The sequence below is a fragment of the Carcharhinus amblyrhynchos genome, unplaced genomic scaffold (genome assembly GCF_965287045.1).
Source record: "Carcharhinus amblyrhynchos unplaced genomic scaffold, sCarAmb.v2.hapA chromosome_291, whole genome shotgun sequence".
NCBI lineage: Eukaryota > Metazoa > Chordata > Chondrichthyes > Carcharhiniformes > Carcharhinidae > Carcharhinus > Carcharhinus amblyrhynchos.
The window spans coordinates 168,120-193,538 of NW_027650031.1; the positions used below are offsets into that span (position 1 = coordinate 168,120).

Below are 25,419 nucleotides of genomic sequence, written 5' to 3' on the forward strand. Positions count from 1 at the left end.
CAGCAATGTGCACAGCAAGATCCCACTAACAGTGATGAGACAACAAGCAGATGATCTGCTGTTTGTGATATTGGTGGAGGGATGATTATTGGCCACAGGACGCCAGGGAACCTCACTCATTCTCGCACTCAATGCTACAGTGAGACAGCGAGTCATTGGAGGATCAGGATTTAGGGCGGTGCAGTGACACAGTGCGTTAGCACCGCTGCCTCACAGCGCCAGGGATCCAGGTTCAATTCCAGCCTCGGGTCACTGTCTGTGCAGAGTCTGCACATTCTCCCCGTGTCTGCGTGGGTTTCCTCCAGGTGCTCCAGTTTTAAAGTTTATTTATTAGTCACAAGTAGGTTTACGTAAACACTGCAATGAAGTTGCAATGAAAATCTCCGAGTCGCCACACTCCGGTGCCTGTTCGGGTACACTGAGGGAAAATTTAGCATGACCAATGCACCCTAACCAGCACATCTTTCAGACTGTGGGAGGAAACTGGAGCACCCAGAGGAAACCCACGCAGACACGGGGAGAATGTGCAAACTCCACACAGACAGTGACCCAAGCCAGGAATCGAACCCCAGTCCCTGGCACTGTGGAGCAGCAGCGCTAATCCTGTGCCACCGTAGTCCGAAGATGTGCGGGTTAGGTGGATTGGCCTTGCTAAGTTGCCCCTTAGTGTCCCAAGATGTGTGGGTTAGAGTAAATATTTAGGGTTACAGAGTTGGGCCCTGGGTAAGATGTTCTATCAGGAGTCAGTGCAGACCCGATGGGCCGAATGGTCTGCTGTAGGGAATTTAAGTGAAATTAACCATCAAAAGTATGTAAAAAAAACGGGAGACTGGGATTTCAATTCTTTTATTAGGAAAATAGGATCTGAAATCAAACGGTTAGTCAAACTGTCAGCAAATCTGCAGCACAATCGATGTCATCCACTCGATACAGTCCAACAAGATGATGGACAACCACATGATGTAGTTCACTAGGAACCGTGACTCGTGCGCAATGCAATCCAGCAGAATATACAGCAGGTACATGATGTAGTAAAACAGCAAGCAGGACTGGCCAAAGGTGAAGTCAAACAGCAGGTAGGTCAACCAGAGCAGATACTTGAAGAGTAGATACCAGAACCATATCACATACTCAAAGATAATGTAAAAGAGCCAAGGGACGATGGCCCCCAGCTTGTACCAGAGCCTGGCGTTAGATTGGGTCAAGATGTACGACAGCCACAACAGGTAATCCTGCAAAACATACATCTGCCAACTGATGGATTCTGACAGAAGGTAGGAGAGATAGAGCATGCGTTCCTCAGTGAAGTACCACAGGTTAATACCCATGTCCTTTATGATGTACAGAAGCCAGATGATGTACTGCATATCGGTCATGCACCCCCAGGCCACGTTGAGCGGTATGATGTAGGACACCCACTCTGCGTGGCCCAGCAAGTTCTGTGACAGACTGATGGTCAGGTCCAGCATGGTGTAGGAGAAATAGACCATGTAGTTGAAGATGGTGTAGCTGAGTAGGAGGGAGTAATCTTTGATGACGTACGCCTGCCACTTGAGGTAATCTGACCAAACGTACACCAGCCACAGATTGCTCCTGGCTCTAAAATATGCCGACCACGTGGAGAAGCCGGACAGGACGTGGGAGAGCCACTTGAAGTAGTCATAGGCCACATACAGAAACCAGTTGCTTTGGTCTGAAAAGCTGTAGACAAGCCAGAGGTTGGTGTCCAGGACGATATATGAGAACCACAGAGTGACCTGCCACGTGGCGTGAAAGAGCTGCAAAAACACAGCATTGTCCAAGACATTGAACACCACCCACGCCACAGAGTTTAGCACGCAGCTGGAGATCTCTATGCTATAGTCAAACACCATGCAAGTGAGCCAGATGGTATATTCCAGTAGGAAGTATGACAACCAGATAGTACAACAAAGTAGAAAGTCTGGCAGTGGCATCACTGTCCCAGCGATCCGCACGAGATGCTAAGTTACAAAGTGAACCCTCATCTCTCTGAGCAGTTGAGTAAGGATGCAGGAGGTAGCGACCGTTTGGAAGAGCCCAGGATGACAACCATTAAGTGCGATAACAGCCTGGGCATTGTGCGGGATTATTCAGTAATGAGCCTCCTTCCTTCAGTTCTTCTGAGAAGTGCTGCAGCTCCAGCCATGCTGATGAGTGAGGTCTCTGTGGGCACGGCCTCCCCCCACTCCCTCCCTCCCGTTGTTGTAAACTCTCCTCATTACTGCCATTGACAACCTCTGAGCCAATAATAGGGCAAGTAGCCAATCACGTGAGGAAGATCTGCTGCTCAAACTGGATGGAGTAATCAGCCGGGCTCCTGCCTCGCCGGAGCTGGCAAAAAAAACCAGCTATCCAAATAACCCTGACATTGCAACATTCACCCAGGTCACAACAGGAAATTCTGTGTCACTTCCCATCACAGGATCTCTCTCTTTCACAAAGTCCTTTGTGACCTGTGAGGAACAGATGAGGACTCTGGGTCTGTACTCGATATAGTTTAGAAGGATGAGGGCGGATCTTATTGAAACTTACAGGATACTGCGAGGCCTGGATAGAGTGGGACGTGGAGAGCATGTTTCCACTAGTAGGAAAAACTAGAACCAGAGGACACAACCTCAGGCTAAAGGGACAATCCTTTAAAACAGAGATGAGGAGGAATTTCAGAGAGTGGGGAATCTGTGGAACTCTTTACCACAGAAGGCTGTGGAGGCCGAGTCATTGAGTGTCTTTAAGACAGAGATAGATAGGTTCCTGATTAATAGAGGGGATCGGGGGTTATGGGGAAAAGGCAGGAGAATGGGGATGAGAAATATATCAGCCATGATTGAATGCAGGAGCAGACTCGATGGGCCGAGTGGCCTAATTCTGCTCCTGTGTCTTATGATCTTATGGACCTTTCTAAATCTTCTCTCCTACATGCCCTCTGACAGTGCGGCACTCCCTCAGTACTGACCCTCTGACAGTGCGGCACTCCCTCAGTACTGACCCTCTGACAGTGCGGCACTCCCTCAGTACTGACCCTCTGACAGTGCGGCACTCCCTCAGCACTGACCCTCTGACAGTGCGGCACTCCCTCAGTACTGACCCTCTGACACTGCAGCACTCCCTCAGCACTGACCCTCTGACAGTGCGGCACTCCCTCAGTACTGACCCTCTGACAGTGCGGCACTCCCTCAGTACTGACCCTCTGACACTGCGGCACTCCCTCAGTACTGACCCTCTGACAGTGCGGCACTCCCTCAGCACTGACCCTCTGACAGTGCGGCACTCCCTCAGTACTGACCCTCTGACGGTGCGGCACTCCCTCAGCACTGACCCTCTGACAGTGCGGCACTCCCTCAGCACTGACCCTCTGACAGTGCGGCACTCCCTCAGCACTGACCCTCTGACAGTGCGGCACTCCCTCAGCACTAACCCTCTGACAGTGCGGCACTCCCTCAGCACTGACCCTCTGACAGTGCGGCACTCCCTCAGCACTAACCCTCTGACAGTGCGGCACTCCCTCAGTACTGACCCTCTGACAGTGCGGCACTCCCTCAGTACTGACCCTCTGACAGTGCGGCACTCCCTCAGCACTGACCCTCTGACAGTGCGGCACTCCCTCAGTACTGACCCTCTGACAGTGCGGCACTCCCTCAGTACTGACCCTCTGACAGTGCGGCACTCCCTCAGCACTGACCCTCTGACAGTGCGGCACTCCCTCAGTACTGACCCTCTGACAGTGCGGCACTCCCTCAGCACTAACCCTCTGACAGTGCGGCACTCCCTCAGTACTGACCCTCTGGTGTATCACAGTCCCTCACTAATACCTGAATTATGTGTTCGAGTCCCTAGATTAGGAGTTAAACTCATGCCCTGTTGCTAGGGGACAAGCGCTACCCTCTGATCCATGGGTGTCAGTGAGTGTGACCGGACTCGCTGTCTGAGATTCCCTGTGTGGAAAGGTACTTTCAGAAGGTAACAGTAAGCTTCCTGACTGTTCTCCTTCAGGAGAAGGAGGGGAAAGTTCTTAGAAGGAATTGTTTTTGGAAAGAAATCCCATTTCTGTCGTTGCAAGTACAAATCCCAAGGTTTTTGTGAGCCACTGATAAAGCCTATATTTGAGTAAATAATCATTTACTTACCTGTGTAAAAAGGAAATTCAAGTGAGAACTTCCATTGGTGCACAGCTGAATACTGACAGCTTTGGGAGTCTCCCTCTCACTCTGAGATCAGCAGCATTGTAACATCATCGATATGGAATCAGAGAAACAACAGCACTGTTCTGTTGCTGGGTGACCAGACCGACAACCTGAACTACAGCCGGTTCCAGGCTTACAAACCACACCCAAACCAGGCCTTCACTCCCAAACCAGGCCTTCACCCCAAACCAGGCCTTCACTCCCAAACCAGGCCTTCATCCCAAACCAGGCCTTCACTCCCAAACCAGGCCTTCACTCCAAACCAGGCCTTCACTCCCAAACCAGGCCTTCACCCCAAACCAGGCCTTCACTCCCAAACCAGGCCTTCACTCCCAAACCAGGCCTTCACTTCCAAACCAGGCTTTCCCTCCCAAACCAGGCCTTCACTCCCAAACCAGGCCTTCACTCTTAAACTAGGCCTTCACTCCCAAACCAGGCCTTTATTCCCAAACCAGGCCTTCACCCCAAACCAGGCCAAATCAGAGTGTGGAAATTGCCGGAAGTCTAACCTCGGGGAAATTGAGTTGAGCTGAACCCATTCCCACAATCTCTGGAGAGTTTGTCTAATTCTGCATCAACTGGAGCTTGAATCTGAAATACCCTGATGTGTGTATTACTCCATTCCTGAACAACCTGGGCCATACAGCTGATAAATCATACCTGGGCAGCAATCCCACCTCTGGGCCAGAAGGTTGTGGATTCAAATCCCACTCCTAAGGTTTGAGCACAAAATTCCAGGCTGACACTCCAGTGCAGTGCCGAGGGGGTGCTGCCCTATCCGAGGTGAACCTCACAAGCTTGCTCCGCCATTCGATAAGACCATGGCTGACCTTAAATCTGCACCCTGCCTTTCACCTCCTTGCTTACCGAGAATCTATCCACCTCTGCCCTCAGATTCTGCTTCCGTCGGCTTTTCAGGAAGTGAGTTCCAAAGACCCTCTGAGTGAAAACATTCTCCTCACCTCTGTTTTAAATGGACATCCCCTTATTTTTAAGTGACCCCCTCGTTTTAGACTCACTCAGAAGAGGACGTACCTTCCCCACATCCACCCTGTCACTATCTCTCTCAGGATCTTAGCTGAGATGTTAGGTGGAAATTCCAACTATCCTTCCAGAGTGTTGAAAGAAACAAAAAGATAAGGAGCGGGGAGGCCATTGGGCCCTTCAGGCCTGCTCCAGTCAACATCGTTTTCTCTTGCGTACTGGTCAATATCTATCCCCCAAACAACGTCAGTGTGTCATTATTACATTGCCACCTGTGGGATCTTGCTGTGCACAAATTGGCAGCCGCCTTTCCTACTTTGCAGCGATGACGATACATCAAAGTAATTGATTGGCTGTGATTTGTTTTGAGATGCTATAGGAAAGCAGGTTATTTTTATGAACATTGCTGTGTATCTGTCCCTGCTGGGTGCTACAACACTAATTGGTCTGTGATGTCTGTCTTTAATCTGATTTGAACAGTTCCGCTGGCCCTGCTGAGGGGATTAGTGCACCTTCGACTGGCAACAGCAATGGTGAAAAGTTTACATTCTGGGTCGATACCAATTCCGTAATCAGGTATTGGCCTCTTCCCCAATCCCCTTCCTCAGCCTCCCTCCTTCCTCTCCTGCCCTTCTCTCTGACCCTCCAGCCCTTGCTGAGCTCTCCCTCTTCACTCCCAATGTCCGAGCGATTAAAGATTAAAATTCTCACCCTTGTATTCAAATCCCCCCATAGTCTCACCCCTCCCCAACTCGCTAACCTCCCCCCCAATCCTACAAACTCCCCAAAGCCTACAAAACTCTCTGCGTTCCTCCGTCACAGCTTGGTCTGGGCTCCTGCTCTGCCCAAGACCGCAAGGAACTATAAAAGGTCCTGAATGTAGCCCAATCCATCACACAAACCAGCCTCCCATCCACTGACTCTGTCTACACTTCCCACTGCCTTGGAAAAGCAGCCAGCATCATTAGAACGCCCACGCAACCCGGACATTCTCTCTTCCACCTTTTTCCATCAGGAAAAAGATACAAAAGTCTGAGGTCACGCACCAACCAACTCAAGAACAGCTTCTTCCCTGCTGCTGTCAAGTCTTTTAAATAGACCTACCTCACATTAAGTTGATCTTTCTCTACACCCTCGCTATGACTGTAACACTACATTCTGCAACCCCTCCTTTCCTTCTCTATGAATGGTATGGTTTGTCTGTATAGCGCGCAAGAAACAATATTTTTCACCGTATGTTAATACGTGACGATAATAAATCAAATCAAATCTCTAGCCTCTTGTGAGTAGCCACCCTCCCATCACCCCACCTTTGCTATCCATGCCTTCCGCCATCGAGAACCCACACTCTCAAATCCACGGCACGGTGACACAGTGGTTAGCATTACTGTCTCACAGCGCCAGGGTTCGATTCCAGCCTCGGGTGACTGTCTGTGTGGAGTTTACACGTTCTACCCATGTGGGTGTGAGCTTCCTCTGCTTTCTTCATATATTCCAAAGATTAGGTTAGGTGGATTAGCCATGCTAAATTGCTGCTTAGTGTCCCAAGATGTGGGTTCGCCATGATAAATGTGTGGGGTTACGGGAATAAGGTGGGGGAGAGGGTCTGGGTAAGATACTCTATTTGAGAGTCAGTGCAGGCTCAATGGGCCAAATGGCCTCCTTCTGCACTGTAGAGATTATACGATTCTATGATTCCACTCCCTATTCCTTTCACAAGAATATAAGAAATATCAGCAGAGACAGGGTGGGTGGTCACTACTCGGCCCATCGAGTCTGCTCCCCCATTCTGTACAATCATGGCTGATGTTGGTCTTTGATTCCAGCTTCCTGCCCACTCCCCAAATCCCTAACTTCCCCAGAGACCAAAAATCTGTCTATCCCAGCCTTCAATCAACTTAACAATGGAATATCTCCAGAGAATTCCAAAGATTCACAACCCTTTGACTGAAATAATTTCTCCTCATCTCAGTTCGAAGTGATGGCTGTGTTAGAAATACCCCAATCCGTGGGGACAATCTCTCAGCCTCCACCCTGTCAAACACCTCCAGAACTGTGTCCATGTCAGTCTCCACCCTCCCTGCTCCTCAGTTCCAACCTTTCTTCACAAACGCGTCTTTTGATTGGGAATCTTCCAATCTCTCCTTCCTCAGGTCTGTCCATTTCACCCCATGAGGGACTTGGGGATGTTCTGTCCTGTTGAAGATGTAACTTGGATGCAGTTGTTGTTTTATATTTCTTTGTTGGCTTTCGTTCAAACTTACAGGTCAGAGGACTATCCTGAAGGGATTGAATCGCTAACAGAGGACAGCATTTATGAGTGTTTTCCGTTTCAGATGGATAAAAATAACACTATCAGGTATTTACTTTGTTACATCAATGTGTGCACTCTCCAACTCTGAGTAACTGACATGCTGTGGATATGCCGGCGTTGGACTGGGGTAAACACAATAAAAAGTCTGGTATCTTGTCTGCTTTCTTGCATCTCTGTAAAAACTTGATGCCTGTGTTGATATGCATATCGACGCAGACATCAAGTTTTTACAGAGATGCAAGAAAGCAGACAAGATACCAGAGACTTTTAACTGAGATGCCTCACTGAAGTACTAAAGCAGCAATGAAATGACATTTATACAGCATTTTCCTGGATATCTCAAAGCAATTTAAAGGCAATTAAGTATTTTTTGAAGTGCTGCCATTGTTGTTATGTCAGGAAACACATCTACCAATTTGTGCACAGTACAATCCCATAACCAGCAATGATCCAATTACCTGTCTTTTGTGGTGATGGTTGAGGGATAAATATTGTCATAGAATCCCTACAGTGCAGAACGAGACCATTCAGCCCATCGAACCTGCACCAACAACAATCCCAACTAGGCTCTATCCCTGCTCCGCATATTTACCCTGCTAATCCCCTTGACACTCAGTGCCAACTTAGCATGGCCAATCCACTTAACCCACACATCTTCGGACTGTGGGTGGAAACCTGAGCACCCGGAGGAAACCCACGCAGACACAGGGAGAACGTGCAAACTCCGCACAGACAGTGACCCAAGCCGGGAATCGAACCTGGGTCCCTGGCACTGAGAGACAGCAGCGCTACCCACTGTGCCACCATGCCGCCTGGTTAGGAGAACACCCCTGCCCTCCTCTGAAATAATGCCGTGGGATATTTTATATTTATCCGAGCAGGTTAAGGTCTCACCCACAAGATGGCGCCCCCGACAGTGCAGCACTCCCTCAGTACTGCACTGGAGGCTCAACTCTGAGTTTTGTACTCAAGGCCTGGAGTGGGATATGGAGCTGAAAGCTTGCGTTAGGGATACTGCTCACTGGGCCAGAACCACACCCAGACCACCAGGAGCTACAGTGGGCCATTCAGCCCCTCAAACCTGCCCCCCCCCACTAAATAAGATTGTGTCCTGTTTTAATTGCTGTAGATTTTGTTTAACTATGTAAAGGTAACTGTTGTGAAAGGAGATATCAGAGCTGCTTTCTCTACCCCTATCTGACAATTTCCACAAGGTCCCCAATCCCGCAGTCCCAAATATGATGCTGCAATTGATAAGCACTATCAGGTAATGGCCAGAGCCATCTGATTTGTCACAGGATTATACATCCTGTTCTGTGAAATGGGATGAGAATAATTCAATATTTAAACAATTCATTCTGTGCAACAGTGAGTATTTTAACAGCGAGGATACCATTGATGGATGTTTAAGTCAGCAGATGGATCAGAGGGTAGTGAAGAGGTATGTGATTCGATTCATTCATGTCATTCAATCAGGTGTAAAATGTAACGTATCCAGGGGTGATTATTGAGCAGTCGGGTCCTTTCAGATCCAGCACACAGACTACTGTTTATCAGAGACCCGACTTATCCATCATTTGCACAAAGAGGATTGGGGAATTTTATTCTAAAACTAGCTGTTTTATTCTATTTTATTCTAAAACAGCTGGGTTTTTGTGAAACTGAAAATCTTTCTGACAATTTGTTACTAATGTCAGTATAGCCACCTGTCCAGGTAGAATTCTTAGTCCCATCTCTACAGTTACAATCCTTCACCTACTCTCATTCTCTACCTCTAATCCCACAGAGTATTTTTCCCCCTGGCCTGTCCAATCTTCAATGTTCCTATCTCTCATGGTTGTTAGCACTGCTGCCCCATGGTGCCAGGGACCCAGGTTCAATTCCGGTCTGGCATCACTGTCTGTGTGGGGTTTGCACGTTCTCCCCGTGTCTGTGTGGGCTTCCTCCGGGTGCTCCGGTTTCCTCCCACAGTCCGAAGATGTGCGGGTGAGGTGGTTTAACCGTGCTGAATTGCCCCTTGGTGTCACGAGGACAAGCTCGGATAAATACATGGGTTTACAGGGATTGGGCTCAGTTGAGATTGTTGTTGTTGCAGGCTCGATGGACTGAATGGCTTCATTCTGCACTATAGGGATTTTTAAAGTTTATCTATTCGTGTCACAAGTAGGCTTACATTAACAGTGTAATGAAGTTACTGTGAAACTCCCCTAGTCACCACACTCTGGCGCCTGTGTGGATGCACTGAGGGAGAATTTAGCATGGCCAATCCACCTAACCAGCACGTCTTTCGGATTGTAGGAGGAAACTGAAGTGCCTGGAGGAAACCCACGCAGACACGGGGAGAACGTGCAAACTCCGCACAAACAGTGAGCCAAGCTGGGGATTGAACCCGGGTCCCTGGCGCTGCGAGGCAGCAGTGCTAACCACTGTGCCACCGTGTCGCCCTCTCTATGATTCTAATCCAAACCTAGGTGTATTTTTCACTAAAATACCCAATGGATTCTGCTGTGCTGTGTTAATTTTTACTATAAAAGGCATTTGTGATGAAAAAAAAACAAATCTTGTTTACTGTCGATAAACAATGATGAAGATTGTACCGGTGGCAGGACTCCCTGTCGCTGGGACCACCAAACAGAGCTGTGCTCATCCCCCCTTGTTTCATTTCATTTCATAGTTTGGCTAAACTCTCTGAAGAAGTGAAAGTGGTGAGAGAGAGTTGTACCACACTCACCTGGCAAGTTAATGCAACTGGAACAGACAGGTACTCGTTTCATTTCCAAGACATAAGATTTGTAAGGAAGGACATGAATGCACTGGAGGGGGTGCAGAGGAGATCCACCAGGGTGCTGCCTGGGATGGAGCATTGAAGTTATGGAGGGAGAGGTAGGAGAGGCTTGGGTTGTTTTCTCTGGAGCAGAGAAGACTGAGGGGGGGGGTGACCTGACTGAGGTGTTCAAGATGCTGAGGGGCACGGACAGGGTGGACAGGGAGCAGCCATTCCTCTTAGTTGAAGGGTCAGTTACGAGGGGACACGAGTTAAAAGTGAGGGGTGAGAGGTTTAGGGAGGATTTGAGGGTGGTGAGGGTCTGGAATGTGCTGCCTGGGGGGGTGGGGGGCGGGGGAGGGGGGCGGGGTGGGGGGGTTGGAGGTGGGATGCCTCACATCCTTTAAAAAGTACCCGGATGAGCACTTGGCCCACCATCACATTGAGGGCTATGGGCCAAGTGCTGGCAATGGGATTCGGGGGGCAGGTCAGGGCCTTTCGTGCACTGGTGCAGACTCGATGGGCCGAAGGGTCTCTTCTGCACTGTAGTATCCTGTGATTCTGTGAACTCCTGTATGATTGTAGTTATATATCGAGGTACATTATAGCTGCTGGATTCTGTTTGTTAGTTTCTTCGGTCTGGGATATTGGACGCACTGGAATCACATAATCACCCCGTGTACACTGGAACCCTAACCCTAAACCCATCCCCCCAAGAATTTAGGTGATCTCATTGAAACAGACAGGATTCTGAAGGGGTTTGACAGGGTAAATGCTGAGAAGATGTTTCCCTTCATTGGGAGTGTCTAGGACCTGAGGGCAGAGTCCCAGAATAAAGGGATGCTAATTTAAGACTGAGACAAGGAGGAGTTTCTTCTTTCAGAGGGTTGTGAGTTTTTGGAACTCCTTGCTACAGGGAGCTGTGGGGGTAGAGTCCTTGGCCAGAGTTTTATCGCTGGAATGAGGTGGGGAAGGCTGGCAGGATGGAAATCCCATTGGCCTCAGGCAGGATTTTGCAATCTCACTCAAGAGAGGTTGCCCCTTGTGTATAGTAATCAGTAAGGGAATCGATGGGAAAGGGTGGGAAAGTGGACAGGAGGAATGTCGGATCAGCCACGACCCTATTGAATGGCAGAGCAGTCTCGAGGGGCCGAATGGCCTGTTCCTGTTCTTATTTGTTCTGGTTTCCTGATTCAGTTGCTGTCGCTGGACTGGACGGTGCTGCCCACTGACTCAGTCACTGCCCATGAGCTGCTCCCCTCTGCATCGCACTTACTGCCCCTCCAACACAGCCAAACACTGCTGAATAAGCAACATTTCTGCTTAAAACTTACTCCCAAAGATGAGAGGGCATCAGTCCAAATCCTTACGCTGCCACCTTGAACAGACAGACTTGTCAGGCCAATTCAGAGGGCAGGTAAGAGTCATAACCACATTACTGTGAGTCTCCTGTGGCCTAGTGTTACAGGTCACTCACCTGGTAAAACACAAACCCTGGAGCGATGCTCTGGGATTCCTGGCTTGAATCCCACCGTGGTAGATAGTTTCAATTTTAAAAAAATCACCCTCTGGCAGGCACGGAGCTGAAAATTTACAATGGGCCTGGAGTCACGTGTAAGGCAGACCAGGAAAGGACAGCAAATTTCCTGGTGAACCAGATAGATTTTTATGGCAATCAGTGATCATTGTCCTGGTGACTATCACTGAGACTATATTCCACCAGCTACCATGTTGGGATTTGAACCCATGTCAAAAGAAAGAACAAAAATACAGCCCGGGAAACAGGCCCTTCGGCCCAACGAGCCCGCGCTGCCATTTTAACACCACCAGTCCCCCCCTCTACCCATGACCCTTATCTATTGTTTTATGGCAATCCTCATTGAGGGAAAACTAATTTAGGGACAATTTATTACCTCCAATCAGCCTAATCTTTGGGGTATGGGAGGAAACCGGAGCACCCGGAGAAAACCCACGCAAGCACGGGGAGAATGCGCAAACTCCCACAGACACCGGCCCAAATCCATGTGTCTGCACAGCAATCAGTGATAGTCACTGAGCTGATGTCGCCAGGACATCAGCCTGGATCTCTAATCCAATAACATTGCCTCCCCTCCACCGTCTCCCCAAGTCTGATTTTTAATCTGTGTATCAGTCTGTGGAAAAACATTTAAACTCTTGTTTTTAATTTGTCACCCTGTTGCCCTCACTGAGCAGCTGTAAGACCAGGTTTCCTGTCAAGCGGGACAACACAACAGATGGACCCAGGTAAGCAGCTTCCTCCTTCCTCTGTTGGCAGTGATGGTAAACATCCTGGGCCCTCATATTTCTCAGGAGGGAGGACCAGAATGGAATGAAAGAAAGGAACTGCATTTCCATGTCGCCTTTCACAACCCAAAGTGTTTTAAACCAAATAAACACTCTCGAAGAATAGTCACTATTGTAACAGAGAAACTTGGGACTTCAACTTACATATGGCAAGGTCCCACAGGAAGGCATGTGATTAAAGATCAGAGAAATGTTGGCCAGGGCACTGAGGAGAACTGCCCTGATCCTCTTCCAATAGCAACTGTCGCCAACTGAGAGAACCAGACAGGACTTTGGTTTAATATCGCATCTGGAAGCCGGCACCTCTGACAAGGCAGCACTCCCTCAGTAGTGACCCCAAGAGTATCCGCTTGAGCTACGTGTTCAAACCTCTGGGGGGGGCTATTGTTTCTTCTCTATTTAGGGTAAATACTTTGTCCTCGGAGTATCAGGAGTTCACTGTGGGAGAATTTCCTTTTCAATTCATTTTTATGGGACCTGGGCATCTCAGGCTGGGCCAGCAGTTACTGCCCGTCCCTAACTGCCCTTCATTTCAGAGGGCATTTGAGAGTCAACCACACTGCCGTGGCTCTGGAGTCACATGTAGGCCAGACCGGGTAAGGACGGCAGATTTCCTTCCCTAAAAGACACTAGTGAACCAGGTAGGATTTTCCCACAATCGACAATACTTTCTTGCTGGCATTTACTCTGACAGGATCTTACAACCACCCGGCAATCCTTGTAGTTATATTCCCAGGAGCCTCCAGCGCAGTTGGGAAGAACCCAAGAAAGCAAAATGCTGTGGATCCTGGAGATCTGAAACCAAAGGAGAAAGTTCTGAAGGAGAGTGACATTGGACTCAAAATGTTAACTCTTGTTCCTCTCTCCACAGATGCTGCCAGACCCGCTGGGTTTTTCCAGCACTTTTCTTGAACACACAAACTGGGGGCTGCCAGCCTGGTATCACCACCGTCACCATCACCATCCGAGTATTCGATATTCTGAGCTGGGGCTTGATTTGATTTGATTTATTATTGTCAGATGTATTAGTATACAGTGAAAAGTATTGTTTCTTGTGCGCTATACAGACAAAACACATTGTACGTAGAGAAGGAAAGGAGAGAGTGGAGAATGTAGTGTGACAGTCATAGCGAGGGTGTAGAGAAAGATCAACTTAATGCGAGGTAGGTCCATTCAAAAGTCTGACAGCAGCAGGGAAGAAGCTGTTCTTGAGTTGGTTGGTATGTGACCTCAGACTTTTGTATCTTTTTCCCAAGGGAAGAAGGTGGGAGAGAGAATGTCCGGGGTGCGTGGGGTCCTTGATTATGCTGGCTGCTTTTCCAAGGCAACGGGAAGTGTAGACAGAGTCAATGGATGGGAGGCTGGTTTGTGTGATGGACTGGGCTACATTCACGACCTTTCGTAGTTTCTAGCGGTGGTGGACAGAGCAGGAGCCCAGACCAAGCTGTGATACAACCAGAACCCACGCCTTACTGATGTGCGAAACAATGATGCTCGGAGTGATTGCTGGAAGGGGTCAGGCGGTTGATGGGGGAGGGGGCAGTTAGCAAATAACAAAAATACTAAGACATTGATAGAAAACTGAACTTGTCTTCTCCTGTCAAGGTATCAGCACGACTACAAAGCATACAGGATTCAGCTATTTGATGCCATATTCGAAGGAGATCTACACACCATCGACACTCTACTTCAAAAGATTGAGGAGTCGAATGGTTGTCTCTCTCACCAAAAGTTAAAAGGTAAAGATGATAGAGAAGTTGTGGTTTTAAAACATCCAAATCCCGTCTCTCAGAAACTTCTTCAAAACTCTACATTTGCTGATTTTTATTGAAGTGCGGTGACTCGCTAATTGTACAAACTCCAAACAAGCTGACAGAAAGCAAAGAGTGGGGGTAAATGGGTGTCCTTCTGGTTGGGGATCAGTGACTCGGGTGTGCCCCAGGGAGGTTATGTTGCAGCTGTGTAAGGTGCTGGTGAGACCACACCTGGAGTTACTGTGTACAGGTTTGTGCAGAGGAGACTCACTAGGTTGATTCTGGAGTTGAGAGGATTGGCTTATGAGGAGAGACTGAGTAGACTGGGGCTATACTCATTGGGGTTCAGTATGAAGAGGGGATCTTATAGAAACATATCATATTATGAAGGGAATAGATCAGATAGAAGCAGAGAGGTTGTTTCCACTGGCGGGTGAAACTAGAACTGGGGGCATAGCCTCAAAATAAGTGGGAGCAGATTTAGGACTGAGTTATGGAGGAAATTCTTCACCCAGAATCTAATTATTCCTGTCTCATTACAAAGGACCAGATCTAGGATAGCTTGCTCCCTAGTCAGTTGCATTATATACTGTTCAGGGAAGCTATCGCGGATACATTCTATAACTACCCTTCAAGGCTGCCTGGCCAACCTGATTTGATATGTAGATTAAAATTCCCCATGATAATTGCTGTACCAGTTTTACACGCATCAGTTATTTCTTTGTTTATTTCTCACCCCACCGTGATGTCATTATTTGGTGGTCTATCGACTGCGCCTATCAGTGACTTCTTCTCCTTTCTATTTCTAATTTCCATCCTAATGGATTCAACCTTTTTTTTCTATAGAACCAATACCATCTCTCACTACCATCCTGATATCATCCTTAAATATCAGAGCTACACCACCGCCCTTACCTCCCTGTCTGTCCCTCCAAACAGTCTGAATCCCCTGGATATTTCACTCCCAATCGTGACCACCCTGCCACCAGGTCTCTGTAACGGTCACCAAATCATACTCATTCACAATGATTTCTGCCGTCAACTCATTAACCTTGTTTCAAACTTTGAAACATGAAATTATTGAGACTATCAACTGAGATGAGGTTTTGGGGAACTTTCTGTCACGTTTGTGTTTGCAGGGGTGGGCAACGTTGGATTATCGATGCAGTTTTGCAGCCACTGCTGGAATATTTGTGAGAAAAATGATTGAATCCAGGCAGCTGGACTCCGGAAAGCCAGATGGGGACAGTAGGGTTGGTATCTGGGACGGATGATATAAAAGAGGTTCAAAGGATGTCTTTGTGATCTGCCCAGGTGTGCCTGTGACTGAGTGCTCAGGCACTTTGCTGTTGGGAAGTATCTCAGTTCATTAGCAGGGTGTTATCTCTGGGATTGGGATCGGACGGATGCTGGTTGGACAGGGTATATGGATCTTCCCTCACTCCAACACTTTCTCACACCACAGATCCAAACACTGGCCAAACCTGTCTGATGAAAGCCCTGCTAAAAATAACCAACAAACCTGAGGAACTAGCTCAAGATAATAAGATGGTGGAAATTGTCAAGAAGTTAGTTTCCTTTTCAGAGAAGACAGGAGACCTGAAAGCCTTCATCAACGCGGCGTACACCGACAAGATCTACAGAGGTGAGAAAGTGTGCGGGATCGTTCCTTTTCATCGCTTTCTGAGAGGAATACACACATACACACACACACACACACACTCCCACACACACACACACACACACACACACCCTCACACACTCCCACACACACACACCCTCACACACACACACACACACACCCTCACACACTCCCTCACACACACACACATACACACCCTCACACACTCCCACACACACACACCCTCACACACTCCCACACACACACACAGACAAACACACTCACAAACACACACACACGCACACTCATATGTACACTCACACACATACATGCATACAAACACATACATACTCACACACTGACCCTCATACACACACACACTCCCACACATACACACATACATTCACACACATTCTTACATTCCCCCACAACACTCACAACACACACACACACTCCCACTCCCATACACACTCACATGCACACACAGACACACACAAATTCACAAACACACACACTCACGCGCACACACTACACACACACACCCACTCACACACACACGCACACTCCAACACTCACACTCTCACACACACATACACACACACACTCCCTTGCACTCCCACACACACTCACAACACACACACTTACACACACACACAGTCACATGCACACAAACACTCACACACCCACCCACCCCACACATGTAGTCTATGTAGGATTCAGTGTAATCCGTGCTGTGCCCCTGTTTCCAGGGCAGACGAGTCTTCATATCGCTGTGGAGAGAAGGCGGTGTGACCTGGTCAAACTCCTGGTGGAAAACGGTGCTGCTGTTGATGCCATGGCCAAAGGCAGCTTCTTCCGCAACAAGAAACACAAACAGTGCTCCTTCTACTTCGGTGAGTTTAAAACAGTAACATCAGAAACTGCAACAAACACACAGCCTGATGGACAGAGACAGACAACAGATAAACACACGCACGCACACACACACACACAGACATACAGACACACACACACACACAGACACACAGGCACACACACACACAGACACACACACACAGACAGACACACACACACACACACACACACAGACATACAGACACACACACACACACACAGACACACAGGCACACACACACACAGACACACACACACAGACACACACACACACACAGACACACAGACATACACACAGACACACACACAGACACACACACACACACAGACACACAGACACACACACAGACATACACACACACAGACATACACACACAGACACGCACACACAGACATACACACACATACACACACACACAGACATACACACACACACACACCAGTAGACAGACAGAGATACACACACACATGCACATATACACACACACACACACACACACACACACACACACACACACACACACAGACATACACATTGGTGAACAGACAGAGATACACACACACACACACACACACACACAGACATACACATTGGTGAACAGACAGAGATACACACACACATGTACGTACACAGAGACACATACACATACACACACACACACCAGTAGACAGACAGAGATAGACCCAGGCACACACGCACACATATAGACACACAGATGGACAGACACAGATAAATGCACACACATAGACACAGACAGACAACAGAACACACACATGCACACACAGAGACACACACACACCAATAGATAGAGACAGATGTGCACACAGACACATGGACACACATACAAACACAGACTAACATACAAAGACCAACACACAGCAGCTCACCACCACCTTTTCAAGGACAATTACAGTTGGACAATAAATGCTCAGCACAGACAGATATCCAGAGGTAGATCGATACACACACAGACACTGGAGCAGATCCCCAGCAAGGCTGCTGTCGACAACAGATATCTGAACAGGTAAACAAAACTGGTGAAGTGACAATGGACAGACGGGTGAGAAACGGATAAATGGACACTGTGGTGAAGCTTTGTCACATTAACTCCCCTTTGTGCAGCTGACTGCACGATTGGGAACTGGGAGAAGGGAGAGCCCCTCACAACTCATCGAAAATCAAGAGTAGCTTTCAATTGACATTGCTCCCTCCCTGTGCCTCACCGGGAAAATGCTTCAAGTAACAGAGACTAGAAAGACAGAGTTTTCACCCGTCTCTGTGCTTGGTTAGACTCCAGCTGGTGAATTGACATCATGAGATCCAGGGTGAGGTATCTAATTGGACACAAAATTGTCTTGTTGACAAGACAGAGGGTGGTTGTAGAGGGTTGTTTTTTAAACTGGAGGCGGTAACCAGCGGTGTGCCTCAGGGATCGGTGCTGGATCCACTATTACTTGCCATTTATATTAATGATTTGGATGAGAATTTAGGATTCTATGAATCTATGAATTTATATTAATGATTTGGATGAGAATTTAGGAGGCATGGTTTGCAGATGACACCAAGATTAGCGGCATTGTGGACTGTGAAGAAAGTTATCTCCAATTACAACAGGATCTTGATCAATTGGGCCAGTGGGCTGACGAATGGCAAATGGGGTTTAATTTAGATAAATGCGAGGTGATGCATTTTGGTAGATTGAACCAGGGCAGGACTTAGTCAGTTAATGGCAGGGCACTGGCGAGAGTCACAGAACAAAGAGATCTGGGAGTACAGGTTCATAGCTCCTTGAAAGTAGAGTCACAGGTGGACAGAGTGGTGAAGAAGGCACTTAGCATACTTGGTTTCATTTGTCAGAACATTAAATACAGGAGTTGGGACGTCTTGTTGAAGTTGTACAAGACATTGGTAAGGCCACACTTGGAATAATGTATAGTTCAGATCCCCCTATTATAGAAAGGATATTATTAAACTAGAAAGAGCGCAGGAAAGATTTACTAGGATGCTACCAGGACTTGACTGATTGATTATAAGGATAGGCTGGATATACCAGGACTTTTTTCCCTAGAGCAGAGGAGGCTTAGAGGTGATCCTATAAGAGGTCTATAAGATAGAGGAGCATCGATAAGGTAGATAATAAAGAACAGGTGCTGGAGTGTGGTGAGTAGGGAATTTTCACAGTAACTTCATTACGGTGTGAATGTAAACCTGCTTGTGACTAATAAATAAACTTTTTTTACAAAGGTAGGGGGGGTCTAAAACTAGAGGGAATAGGTTTAAGGTGAGAGGGAAGAGATACAAAAGTGTCCAGAGCGCAATTTTTTCACACAGAGGGTGGTGAGTGTCTGGAACGAGCTGCCAGAGGCAGTAGTAGAGGCGGGTACAATTTTATCTGTTAAAAAACATTGAGATAGTTACATGGGTAAGGTGGGTATAGAGGGATATGGGCTAAATATAGGAAATTGGGACCAGCCTAATGGTAAACACTGGGCCAAGTTGGGCCGAAGGGCCTGTTTTGTTGCTGTAAACCGGTAAACACTGGGCCAAGTTGGGCCGAAGGGCCTGTTTTGTTGCTGTAAACCTCTCTGACTCTATGACTCTGTCACTGTAGGGGGTGGAGGTGAGGGAGTGGGGGTGATGGGGTGGGGTGAGGGGGGTGGGGTGAAGGGATGGGGGGAGGGGGTGGAGGGAGGGGTGAGGGGGTGGGGGAGGGGGTACAGAGAGTTAATGTCAACCGGACGTGTTGACAGTGACTAAATTTATGATGTTGTGCTATTCAATCCCCTCCCCCACCCACCCTCAACCCTCACCCCCAAACACCGGGGCGCAGGGGGGTTCCCGCTCAGCCTGGCCGCCTGCACCAACCAGCTGGACATTGTGACCTTCCTGATGGACCATGGCGCTGACCCACGGGCACAGGACCGGGCGGGGAACACGGTGTTACACGCGCTGGTGTCCATCGCTTACGACACAATGGATTCTCGGAGCTTTTTGACGGAGATGTATGACTTTATCCTGATGAAGAGCACAGACATGGATCCCAGCGTCAACCTGGAGACAATCACCAACCAGGAGGGTCTGACCCCACTGCGCCTGGCCGCCCACACTGGCAAGATCGGGGTACGTTGGCTCTCCTTCGGGTGAGGGGGTATCACTGGCAGAAGTTGGCATCTATAATTACCTTTGAGGAAGTGGAGGTGGGATCAGATCACCGTACAGTCGAGTGCCCAATCCAGGCTCAACCCCGCTGATGTGGGTCTGGAGTCACAGACAGAGTGAGGAGTCTCACAACACCAGGTTAAAGTCCAACCAGTTTGTGTGATAGTAAACTCACAAGCTATTAAATAAACCTGTTGGTCTTTAACCTGGTGTTGTGAGACTCCTTACTGTGTTTACCCCAGTCTAACGCCGGGGTCGGGGGTGGGGTTTGATCTCAAATTTGACTAAATTATAATTCCCTGAGTGCCAGTTCAGGAACAGCATCATTACACACCCATCCCTCACACGACTAAATAATCCTTCCATTTTATTTCGTTTTTAACTGTTCTCCACTTTTTATTCCTTTATTATTTTTCTTTATTTTTCTTTGCCTCCCACTCTTTCCCTCTTTATCGCCCCGTTCCTTATCTTTTCTCCCCCTTTTGCTTCCCCTTCCGCTGCTTTTTCCCAATTTTATCTTCCTCCCACCCATCTCCCCCTCACATCTTGATTGGTCACAGTTTACCCTCTGAATTCAGCTTCTCTGCCGTTTGGCCATTCACACCTTCTATTCTCTCTATGGGCTGCCATTAGCAGCCTTTCCCTTGGTTTTGTGGCAATGTCTCATCTTCCATCCCCTCACCCTACAGTGTAAATATCTCCCACCTTCTATGTCTTTTAGTTTTGACAAAAGAGTCGTCTGGACTCGAAACGTCAGCTCTTCTCTCTCCTTCCAGATGCTGCCAGACCTGTTGAGATTTTCCAGCGTTTTCTCTTTTGGTTTCAGATTCCAGCATCCGCAGTAATTTGCTTTTATCCAGTATATTACAAAATAATCCTGCTCCTCACAAATTTCTATGTGGAGGTGCCAGTGTTGGACTGGGGTAAACACAGTAAGAAGTCTCACAACACGGGTTAAAGTCCAACAGGTTTGTTTGGGAGCAAACACCACTTGCTTTTGGAGCGCTTGCTGCCCCTTCGCCAGGTAAATGGGAATTCTGTTCACAAACAGGGCATATAAAGACATAAACTCAATTTACACAATTTTTGTTTGTGATCAGAACTCCCCACTCGCCTGACAAAGGGTCAGAGCTCCGAAAGCTGGTGGATTTTGCTACCAAATAAACCTGTTGGTCTTTAACCTGGTGTTGTGAGACTCCTTACTGTGTTTACCCCCGTCCAACATTGGGTAAATCCAAGACATGTTCCTGAGAATGGGGGACATTGCGGATCTGAAAAACAGGCCATTTGGACCCTGCCCTTTTTATAGTCAGTTACTGTGGTCGCAGGTACTTTGAGAAGGTCAGAACTAGAGGAATTTCCTGGAAATGTCCTTTCCTCCATAGAGATTTTTTGTGTTTTCCCAGTCATTCGTGTCTTTTCCCAAGTTTCCTCATCTTGCCCTGAATTTCCCGTTCTTTTAGTTTCTTGATCTTCTCCCACATTTTCCTGTGGTTTCCCTCACAATCCCCTGAGTTTTTCCTGTTATTTCCAAGTTTCCTGATCTTCTCTTGAGTTTTCCTGTTGTTTCCTGATCTTCTCCCCTGTGTTCCTCCCGTTCCCCTCGCCTTCCTGTCCTTTCCTGTGTTCCGATTCCAAGGTTTTGGACTGAAATGTCAGTGTTATTGTGGGAGAGGCAGCCTGTCCTGTAGCTGCATCTTACAAGGAGAACACTAGAGGCCTGGTGTAGCTCCTGACACAGAACGGGTCGAACAATGTTCCATTCTGGCACTCTGCCCCTGGAAGAATATATTGGTCTGGTCCAGCAAGAGATATCAGAAAGATACTCGGGGTAAAAGGGTTAAATTAAGAGGACAGGTTATATAAACTTGTATTCCCATCAGAATAAAAAAAAAACAGGGATCTAATTCCCAGGCACCGTTCAGAGGGTCGATACAGGGAGAATATCCCTGATGGTGGGGAGTCCAGAGCCAGGGGTCACAGTCTGAGGATTCAGGGTAGACACTTAGGACGGAGGTGAGGAGACATTTCTTCACCCAGAGAGTGGTGAGCCTGTGGAATTCATTCCCACAGGAAATAGTTGATGCCAAAACATTGAATGTATTCAAGAGGTGGCTGGATATAGTACGTGGGGTGAATGGGATCAAAGGTTATGGGGAGGAAGCAGGATTAGGCTATTGAGTTGGATGATCAGCCATGATCGTAATGAATGGCAGAGCAGGCTCGGAGGGCCGAATGGCCTCCTGCTCCTATGTTTCTATGTTAATATGTTTCTAATTGAGGCGTTTAAGATGTTTGGAGATTTTGGTCGGATAGATCAGGAGAAACAGGATTGAGTAATGATTGGAGGTGGAGGTAGGGTGGGATTAAGGTGTTAAATCTGATAAATAGTGTTTCTGTAATGATTCCTGTTCATCTATTCTTATTTAACTAATCAGTGAACGGTTCCCTACGTCAGGGAGAAACAAAAATTTTTCAGATTCTCTCTGGCCTTGTGGATTTAATGACAAGATTGTGTTCCTGCTTTTCATATCTTCAATCACATCCAGATTGAGAGGCTGCTGGGGAGGGGGAGGGGGGAGGGGGAGGGGGAGGGGATTGGGGGAAGGGGGTTGGGGAGGGGGTTGGGGGAGGGGGGAGGGGAGGGGGGAGGGGAGGGGGAGGGGGTTGGGGGAGGGGGGAGGGGGAGGGGGCAGGGGGTTGGGGGAGGGGGGGGGGAGGGGGGGGGAGGGGGAGGGGGGGAGGGGGTTGGGGGGGAGGGGGTTGGGGCAGGGGGTTGGGGGAGGGGGAGGGGGGAGGGGGTTGGGGGAGGGGGTTGGGGCAGGGGGTTGGGGAGGGGGGAGGGGAGGGGGAGGGGGTTGGGGGAGGGGGGAGGGGGGTTGGGGGAAGGGGTTGGGGAGGAGGTTGGGGGAGGGAGTTGGGGAGGAGGTTGGAGGAGGAGATTGGGGGAGGGGATTGGGAAGGGATTGGCGATTGAGGGAGGGGATTGAGGAGGGGACTGGGAGAGGGGATTGCGGAGGAGGCTGGAGGAGGGTTTGGGAGAGGAGATGGGGGATTGGGGGATGGGGTTGAGGAGGGAATGGGGGATTGGGGGGGGGGTGGTGTCTCTGCTACCAGGCTGGTATTGGGGAGTTGCAGGAGAGGGAAGGACCGCAGACATTGGGAGAGAGATGAGAAATCCTGCTGGGATCAGAAGGACTGGGTGGAGACTGGGGGAGTGTGTGGGTGTCCAGCAGTGGGTGTTGGTGAAGCACGTGGATCCAGCACCTCACCCCATCCCTTAGCCTCTGGTCCTGATCACCTGGCACAGCCGGGGTTACATTTGAAACGTGGTTCAGTCTGCGGTACGCAGCCTGGTTAGTTTTAGGTTGGAACCCACGTCCTGGGAGCAGGTCGGGTGTCTGTTCACCAACCCCCCCCACCACCAACCCCTTACCCACACTCCCCACCGCCCCCCACTGTACCCCACTGTACCCCAATGTCCCACCCAAGGTGAAACTGGAAGGGACGGCTGGTGGAGGCAGGGAAAGGTTTCAGATTTTTACATCCTAGTTGATCCAACCCTGCCTGTTTTATGGGTTAGTTTCTGTCCCTCCGGTGGGGGAATCCAAAACAACGCAGGAATGTAGGACTTTGGAACAGGAATAGGCCATTCGGCCCTTTCAGCTGCTCCAGACCCTGGGCGACCTAGTTGGGGGCTGGAATTTCACCGGCACACCCACAGCTGTGGAACGGTTAGCCTGGGGTGGGCAGGACGGTTAAATTCCAGTCACAGCCTCAGCAACATTTCCTTCCTTTCCCCCATAACCCTCGACCCCCTTATCGATCAGTATCTGTGTAACTCAGCTGTGACCCTCCCCTCGCTCTCGGGGAAGAGAATTCCACAGAGTAACAACAGGAAAGAAATTCTCTCCGTCTCTGTCTGAATAGAGACATCGCTTATTCATAAACCGTGTGCGAATGTGTGTAAACAAAGGGGCAGAATGTTAAAAGTCAAGCAAAGTTTATTTATCAGTGCCACAAGTAAGGCTTATATTAACGCTGCAATGAAGTTACTGTGAAAATCTCCTAGTTGCCGCCATCCGGCGCCTGTTTGGGTTTCACTGAGGGAGAATTTAGCACGGCCAATGCTCATTAAAGTGAGAGCCAGGTTATTCCGGAGTGAGACGAGGGAGAAATTCCTCACACAAAGGGGAGGGAAAGTCTGGAATGCTGTTGAGGCTGGGAATGGATTGAAAATTTCAACCAACAGAATGTTAGTAAAAACAAAATGCTGGAAATCTGAAACAAAAGCAGGAAATCCTGGATAAACTCAGCAGATTGGCAGTGTCTGCGCAGAGAGGAAATAGAATCATCGCATACAATCCTACAGTGCAGGAGGCCATTCAGCCCATCGAGTCTGCACTGACCACAATCCCACCCAGTCCCTACCCCTGTAACTCCACATATTTACCTCACTAATCCCCTGACACTAAGGGTCAATCTAACCCACACATCTTTCAGACTGTGGGAGGAAACCGGAGGACCCGGAGAAAACCCACACAGACATGGGGAGAATGTGCAGACTCCATACGGACAGTGACCCAAGCCGGGAATCGAACCTGGTCCCTGTCGCTGTGAGGCAGCAGCACTAAACCACAGGGCCGCCATGCTGCCACATGACTCCAGGTGTGTAGTTGGGTCATATGGATGTTTCTCTGTCCACAGATGCAGCCATAACCAGTGAGTTTTTGCAGCATTTTCTGTTTTTATATCAGGAGAATTTTGGGGTTATTACAGAATCTGAGCAAAAGCAGGAGCTGAGAGACAGATTGCCCACGGTCCAATCAAACAGCAGAATCGCCTTCCCTCACTGGGAGTTGGCATCGTGTAGCTGTTATTCCCACTCTCTCTTACAGAGAGTCCCAGACGGAGCACCCTGGGGTTTCTGTGGAATATTTACCTGGATACTAAATATTTCTCATCTCCCTGCAGATATTCAAACACATTCTGGGAAGGGAGATGAAACAGAAGAAGTACAAGCACCTTTCGAGAAAGTTCACTGAGTGGGAGTACGGACCTGTGTCTTGTTCACTGTACGATCTGTCTGGGGTCGATACCATTGAGGAGAACTCGGTGCTTCAGACTGTTGTGTACAGCAGCAGGAACACGGTGCGTTTCCCCTGCCAGAGAGAGCTCAGCGAGAGAACGGCAGCAAGAAACCCTCAAACTGTCCCACTGCCTCATCAACCGCACCCCACTCTGCCCTACTCTGCCCCACTCCACCCCTACCCTACCCCCACTCCACCCCTACCCTACCCCCACTCCACCCCTACCCTCCCCTCACTCCGCCCCAACCCTCCCCCCACTCCACCCCAACTCTTCCCCCACTCCACCCCTACCCTCCCCCCACTCCACCCCT

At 48.8% G+C, this 25,419-nt stretch overlaps 1 protein-coding gene across 1 annotated transcript; it reads left to right on the forward strand.

Annotated features, from left to right (window-relative positions):
* Nucleotides 1-1,979: 1,979 nt before the first annotated feature.
* LOC145339029 (transient receptor potential cation channel subfamily V member 1-like) lies at nt 1,980-25,169 on the forward strand (the record flags this gene model as incomplete). Its single annotated transcript, XM_080183454.1, has 11 exons — nt 1,980-2,114; nt 4,232-4,686; nt 5,667-5,762; nt 7,453-7,545; nt 10,175-10,261; nt 12,479-12,529; nt 14,195-14,328; nt 15,809-15,988; nt 16,714-16,857; nt 19,690-19,979; nt 24,993-25,169. Coding segments are annotated over exons 1-11 (1,842 nt in total), but the record flags the coding sequence as incomplete, so codon positions are not given.
* Nucleotides 25,170-25,419: the final 250 nt, after the last annotated feature.